At 52.2% G+C, this 7471-nt stretch overlaps 1 protein-coding gene across 1 annotated transcript; it reads right to left on the reverse strand.

Annotated features, from left to right (window-relative positions):
- Window positions 1-425: 425 nt before the first annotated feature.
- LAG3 (lymphocyte activating 3) lies at window positions 426-6373 on the reverse strand. The gene is made up of 8 exons (XM_063393475.1): window positions 6228-6373; window positions 5824-5995; window positions 5420-5646; window positions 4894-5151; window positions 4430-4723; window positions 3817-4107; window positions 3430-3545; window positions 426-928 (listed from the first exon to the last, which is right to left on the reverse strand). The coding sequence occupies exons 1-8, from the start codon at window positions 6280-6282 to the stop codon at window positions 821-823; spliced, it is 1521 nt and encodes a 506-aa protein (XP_063249545.1). The 5' UTR covers window positions 6283-6373; the 3' UTR covers window positions 426-820.
- Between the last annotated feature and the right edge of the window lie 1098 nt (window positions 6374-7471).

Consider the following 7471-nt stretch of genomic DNA (forward strand, 5'->3'; position numbering starts at 1 on the left):
AGCCATAATACCACTTGCAGATCTTTCAGGAAAATGTGAGGTCTAAAGAAATAAATGAATGAATGAACAAGGATGGTCAGATGGGAGAAAAAACATAAAAGAAGGCTCTGAAACACGGCAAAACAGAGAGACTGAACCTGTGATTCTTCCTTCTCTAGTGGCATTTAATTTCCCCTTCCCCTCTGTGAAAATGTCAGAAACGGGCAGCTTCAGTAAAACAGAACTGAAAGAGAAAGAGAAGGCAGCAAAAGCCTTAGAAATGGCTTCACACAGGCAGAGGTACACCCAGCTCCATCAAATAGGCATGATCCTCCACAAGCACAGACAGGGGCCAATGGGGTTTTTTGTCACATGAATTTATTTTAAGTTCTAAAAGAAGTTTCTAATAAGTTAAAATGCTCAAAATGTGCAACAGGGCAGTGAGCAGGGCAGTGCAGGGAGAGGGGGGTGGAGAAGAGAGTGAGCATGGGAGAAAAAACATTGTCAGACTGCAAGGGAGATGGATTCCAGCCATGTCCTGCATCAAAGTGTTTCACCAGAGAAAGCCTGAGAGAGAGGCCATGAAGGAGGGGCAGAGAGTGGGACAGAGACGTGGCACCAAAGCAGGCAGTAGCTGCGGGCTCAAATACCCCCAACAGCTCCAAAGCATCTCTGCTGCTGCCCACCTGACTGCAGTGGTGAGTCTGCCTTGCCCTGGCTGCAGCTTCCAGCCCCTCTGCAGGTGCAGAGCTCGTCAGGTCCCCTGCATTGCCCATGCCACCCCTGGTCCCTCTGAGAGGTGTGCATGGTGCCCAGACTAGCCCCGATGGCCCTGCTTCCATCAGCACTCCGTTTGCTGGATCTTCCCTTTCTGGCTTTCCTCCGTGGGCTTCCAGGGCACGGTGACTGCACACATCCCCTCCAGTGCTGGGAACGCAGGGGGCCGTGCCTGGAAGGGAAGCAAGAGGCTGCATCAGACACGGGAGAGAGATGGGATGGCACAAGTCTGGGCTTCTCCCTGCCATGGAAGACAGTCCTGCTTGCAGCCATAAGGCTCCCATTCCCTCCCAGAGCCAGGGAAGAAGACACTCTCTGAGACAGGCAATTTCTTCTGGGGAAGGCTGGCTCAACACCATCCTCCGTGGTGTCATGGGCATAAGGAATAACAAAGACAGGACGTGCCTAGGGGGGAGCAAAGACTGATCTGGGCAATGGCCAGGCCACTGGCAGGTTTGATGGTATGTCAGATTTTACAGCACCTTTTCAGAGAGAGGTAATAAAGGCATGAAGGCTTGTGCAAAATGAGATAAGAACAAATTAAAGACAGAACCACTGTCACAAGGGACTTTCTAGACAGTGAAAACAAGGTAGATCTCAGGGCTCCTGATAGCAGTATAGGGCTACACACAGACAGCACAGCAAGAAGGATGAGATGAGCTAGAGAATGGCATGGTAGGTGTGATCTCAGCTAAGAGGAAGGGACTGGGGTCTTGCTGACAAGTTTCTGCCAGGCTGAAGGGAAATGAAAAGCACGAGTCTTCAAAGACCAGTCATTATTGGCACAGAGAGTGTGAAAGTGCTAATGAGTTAGGCGGCTGATAAAGCTGAGGAGCCTCATTTGGAAGAAAGAGGATGAGAATATCATGCAAGACAGAGATATTTTAGGAGAAGGAAGCACTACCCTGAATGACAGGATCAATGAAATGCAACAGTACCAATCAGACATTGATAGGGTCAGGGAATTGGAATAGGAATTCCTAACGTGTGGGCAACAGCCCATTTGGGTGTGCATGATACACCACAGGGAGCATCCAGTTTCCAACCAGCGCAGGAACAGCAAATGCAGTCTCCGAGGATGCCAGCAGAGAGAGGGAGAGAACCAGAGAAGAGCTGATATCTCTGCTCAAGGCACCTCATCTGCCCTCTGGAGGAGGACGAGCCCAGCGGGGAGTCTGTGCTGAGAAGGGTGTGAATCACAGAATCACAGAATCAGAAGGTGGCTGGGGTTGGAAGGAGCTTTGGAGATGATCCAGTCCAACCCCCCTGCTAAAGCAGGGCCATCCAGAGCCGGCTGAGGAACACCCAGGGATAGAGGACCTGTGCTGTGACACGGGAGCCTGGCTTGCTCAGCACAGCAGGGCCCTGGGGGCATATCCAAATGCTTTGGGGTGGTGAATATCCTGGCGGGATGAGAGCTGTTGAAGCAAACAGCTGGACACCCCGGTATACTATTTCCTGCTGTAAAGCTGAGGCTTTACAGGTACACCGTCAAGGGGTTCCAGTCCAAGGCATTGGGCCAGAAAGGTTCTGATCACCTCGCCCTGGACTTGCACACTTGAGAGAGTCACACAGAAACTGTAGATTTCTGCCTCATATTATCCTTTACCATCAGTGCTGATTAAGGACGGATGACGAAGAACCTGTCACGAGCTGCTCTTGCACTACCCACAGTGGTTTTTTAAAATTTCCACCTTGCTTCTTTTGTGATGCTGTCTGCCTTCAGTCTCCAGCCACTGGGACTTGCTGAGACTTTTCATCAATTTTGTCACATCCCTCGTCTTCAGCTCAAGGCAGTTTCAAGGCTCCCAGCTCCTTCACCAGGGTAAGCGCTTCCAAACTTCTCTTGCTCTGATTGCCCAGCCCTTTCCCCACCAGAATTGTCATCATGGGCCCTTTCTGTGAGGCTAAGAAGAAGGCAGCTGGATCACAGCTCCGCCCAAAAAGTGTCCCTTGTCTGCAAAAGGAAACCCTGAAGGACGATTTTGCCATGTAATTAATATGCAGAGCAATTATATGAAAGCTGCAGAGAAACAGTCGGAGTAGTTTGCACAGTTTTTTCCAGTGACGTGTGGGGAAGGATTAGTCCTGGCCTGGTCTTGAGGATCATAAAGGCAAGGTACAAGGTAGAGTTTTCAGAGGACAAGATATCGGAACAGGCTGAGCAAATGAAGGACATTAAGTTGCCAGAAGCTGAGACCTGAGGTGTGAGGGCTGAGCCCTGCATCAATATCGGTGTCTGGGCACCAGCAGGCATTGATACACAACAGGAGATGGTTACATTAAAGCATCCAGCTAAGGAATGAGAAAGAGGACATCTACAAAAGCCTGGCAATTAGCCCTCCTCTACTACAGCATGGCTTGATCTCTGGGGGAATAAACATGAAGCTTTTCAAAGCTGGGCTGTGATTGTCCCTTTGGAGGTTTTGTTCCTTCTCTGAGGTGTCTGACCTGCCCCCAGAGGAATGCTCTGGTCAGCCAGACCTGCCACTGCCCAGGGTACAGCAGTCCCTGTGTGTCCATGACACCGTCAGCAGGTTGCTCCAGCCCCACACCTCCTCTAGCCACTGTGTCCCCAGGACCTTTCACTGCTGCCTCTGGAGTAATCTGGGGAAGGTCAAATAAGGGTGGATTTACGGGAAAAAGGACAGAAATGGGGTGATGGACACTTACCCTTTTTTGTAGGGCTAGAGCCACAACACAAATGGCAAGGAGGAAGAAGAGGGTGAGTGTGAGCCCAAAAGTGACCTCCCCACTTAAGATCGAGGGAGCGCTGGAGACCTGGGCACCTGTCAGGAGGAAGCACAGTTAGGAAGGAAGGGATGGTTGATGTTGCACCGAGGAAAGGGTGGGACTGCACAACAACAGGCAAAAGAGGACAGAGTGCGGGGAACTGGAAGGAACAGTATGAGGAACTGGTGAAAGCCAAGAGAGGATGACAAGAAGATGGGATCCCAGTGGTCCGAGGGGAGAAGGACAGGATGAGGTTGAGAGAGGAAAGGGCATCAAAGAGCTAAGCAGAGTGAGAAGAGGTTGTTGCAGACCCATGGGGGACAGTACCTGTGATCTGCAGGTCATACTCCACTGCTCCCAGTTTGCCTTCTGGGCCATGCACACTGCATTCCCAGGTGCCTGTGTCCTTTTGTGACACCTGGGGTATTTCCAAGATAGGTCCCATCCAGGAACCGTGGCCCTCCAAGTTACGAGGAGACGCCACAGCCAGCTTGCTCTTGGTGGGGGCTGAGCCAAGGTGTGTCCACTGGAAACGCTCATGTCCCTGGGAGTGCGTGAGGCTGCAGATGAGCAGCAAATGATTCCCCTCAGAAACCAGTCCTTGGATGCTCGGAGTCACTGTGGCAAAGGGAAAAAGTTACCTCAGGAAAGACTACAGGCATGTCATCATCTCTTCCTCATCCATCCTTCTTCTATTGCATCTCTTCTTTATTACTTCCCCTAAATAATTGTCTTTGTCTTTCTCCTTCTTAAGAGGAATAATGAAGTGACCTAGGAAAAGCGCTGATTCCAGCAGAGTCCAATGCAGCGCAATGCCCTGAGCAGAGATCTTGTTTCCTGCCCTGGGGTGGGAACCATGACCATTGCACTGACAGGTAGGGAGCTTTATCTGCACTGAGGGACCCAGGGGGGTGAGGCACCTCCCGGTCTCTCCTCTCACCTGTAAGCACAGCTAAGGTCACAGCCCTGCTGATTGTCCTGTGTCCCACAGAGACAGCGCAGCGGTACTGCCCCGCATCGCCCGGCCCCACCACGGGGAGATGCAGGGGGAAGCTTCTGCTGCTCCGGTTCTGGGACACGCCCCAGTCTTGCAAATGTCCTCCTGCAGGGTGGCTCCAGTGGGCCGCCACCACTCTCATCCCAAAGGCACTGGGAAGGTAGCTCAGACTGCACGGTAGATCGGCTTCAGAGCCAGCTGCTGCATAGACCACAGGGTTGGGTGGGCCATCAAAACCTGAGCCAGGGAAAGAAGACAGTGTGGAGAGGTGCCTGGAAAGAGCTCCTCAGAGAGGTGACTGACTTTCCCAGCTGGGAGCTGGGAAGCCGAAGCCACTGGGGTTAGTCAGTCACATCAAAGGGATCAGCTTGGGGATGCTGGGGTATCAACACAGAGGATGAGCTCACCTAGAATTTGCAGGTTGAATGTGGCAGAAATTATCTCGTTGTCAGAGTACCGAAGCTGGCAGCGCCAGGAGCCCGCATCACGCATGGCTGGATGGAGGATGGAGAGAGTGCTGGACAAGGAGCAGAAGGTCCTGGGGGTGGGGCCCGGGTGCTTGTTGTGGAACCAGCATGTCTCCACCAGGCTGGCCTGGTGGCTGGAGTTGCAGGTCATCAAGAGCAGCTCATTTTCTATCACAGGACCGGGTGGGCTGAGGGTTACTGCAAAAAGAAGGTTTTGGGTTGGGGCATGAGCTAAGATGATTGGGGAGCTACCAAACCAGGCTTTGTGCCTGCGCTGTCTTAACTTTATCCCTCAGGCAGCTCTCCCTTCAGAGCTGAGGGCAGACAGTAGGAAACTGCACTTTCCAGAGGGTGTACTCTCACCTGTACTCTCACCTGCCAAACACGGCATCCCTACCCTATCCCACCTTTACAACCTCCCCAGTCCTAAAAATCAACATTCCCCAGGTTTTGCATCCTCTCCTACCTGTGATCACCCCCAGCTGCACACGGCAGCTGTGCACCTCCGTGGTGTATTTCACCCGTGCCTCGTACAGCCCCGCGTCCTCGCTCCGGACGGGCTGGATCCGCAGGGAGAAGTTGCCATTGCGCAGGGCCGGGTCCTGCAGTGACACCCGGGGCTTCATGAGCAGCGCTGTCTTCTGGAGGCCCGAGTCCCCAACCTCCAGCACCACGTGGGGCTCCTGGTGCACACTGGAAGCAGGACAAGGGAGCAGCTCATGCCAGAGGCAAACATGAGATCAAGGGAGGGGGCAGGAAAGAGGGAATATGGGGAAGGAGGGAATATGGGGAAGGATAAAAGGGGCTCAAAGGGCCTCCAACCCCCTCATTCCCCCAGAAGGGCTCGTATCTCTTTTGGCCCTGGCATACCTTCCCCCATGCCGCCTCCACAGCAGAGATATTCTGTCAGGCAGCTGCTTGGAACTCTCCCTCGTCTTTCTGGGGCTTAAGTGGCAGGGCAGCACGGCTGGACTCCCCTCTCTGACCCACACTTTCTGCTCCCTGCTGCTCCCCTCCAATAATCCTGGTAGGACGTGGCCAGCTGTAACAAGATGAGGAGAGTTGAGCAAAGAGTGGGATTCAATATTACCCCGCTCTGGGGTGCAGATGCCATCCTTGCCGGGGTGGGTTGGAATACATCATGATATCTGGCCACCTTCTGTGGAGCTGGAAGGGCAGAAATTGTCCCTTCCAGCCTTCCCAGGGATCAAGTAACACCCAGACTCAGATTTTTGAGCTACTCTGCTGTCCCCAATATGTTCAGCCCCTCTTACCAGTGAAAGGCAGCAGAGTGGAGGTGAGGAACAGCACCAGGGACACTGGTCTCATGGTGGCATCCAGAAGAAGGGGTGCTTCTCGCTCAGGTCTGTGCTTAATGAGGTCCAAGGCTTGAAGAGATCAGCAAAAATGGGGCATGGACAAAGAAGGTTGGTAGAGTAGGTGGGTGAGCACAGAGAGGTCAGTGGGATGTGCTTGCTCTCATGCTCTCTCTCTCTCTGTCTGATCAAAGCATTTCCCTAAATGCTTTTATATTGCAGGTGGGCAGTGAATTTCTTCCCATCACTAAGAAGATGCGTCACGGCCAAGAAACCAGTACGAGCCTGAGGCACGTGAGGGCAGAGGAGGGAGGGACCAGAGACACTGCTCTAAGCATCTTTCAGTGGAAATTCTTTGGGTCGCTGTTGTTTTTCTTACAAGTTTCGCTTCTATATAGCCAGTGGAAAAAGTGTAGAAGACACTTCCCAGCAAGTACCCTTCATGTTTTTCTTTCATCTCTTACCTTTTTTGGTTTGATCTTCCCGTCTCTTACAGATTCTCTCTAATTCTTTCAGGGCTTTTGAGAACATGTTGGGGTTTTTTTCTTCTGTTCTTTCTTTTGTTGTTTTTCTTATTATTAGAGGGTGGTTTTTTCCTTCTTTAATCTTTCAAATGTGCTGATTTCTTGGCTTTTTCTCACTGGTCAGTTCACAGGCAGCATGAGGAAAGGGTCCATGCTAAGCTCCAACCAAGACACGTGACTCATCAATGTAGAGTCCAGGGCTAGTATGGGACACAGCTGAGATGGTCCAAGGAGACAGAGGAGAGCATCCAGAGAGAAAAATAAGCACTGAAAAGAGGGGCTGTGTGCTGTGGCACTCTGAGAAGTGTGAGGAAAGAACTTTCCCCCTCCAGCAGCTCTGGGGGAAACCCACTGGAGCTCATGTGCTGAGGGGGCTCATCCTAGCCCCCATGCAGCTGCTGACCTTTGCACAGGGCAATACATTTCCATCCATGTGCCTCATCCTGGGGCTGCTTTTTGTCTCAGAGAACCCCCACTGTTGTGGTTCACAGTTTCCAGCAACCCACTGGCTCTGACTCTTTTGGACTTATCAGCCCTTCATGATGGGTATCAGACACCCAAGCCCCCCAGTGGCTCATCCACCAAGGGCTTGGGCTTTTTCTGAGGCTGAGGGAAGGGAGGTGACTCATAGTGGCCACTTCTTGACTGTAGAAAGAATTCTTGCTTGCTCTCTAGTTC

Source organism: Prinia subflava, chromosome 3 (assembly GCF_021018805.1).
Source record: "Prinia subflava isolate CZ2003 ecotype Zambia chromosome 3, Cam_Psub_1.2, whole genome shotgun sequence".
Classification (NCBI taxonomy): domain Eukaryota; kingdom Metazoa; phylum Chordata; class Aves; order Passeriformes; family Cisticolidae; genus Prinia; species Prinia subflava.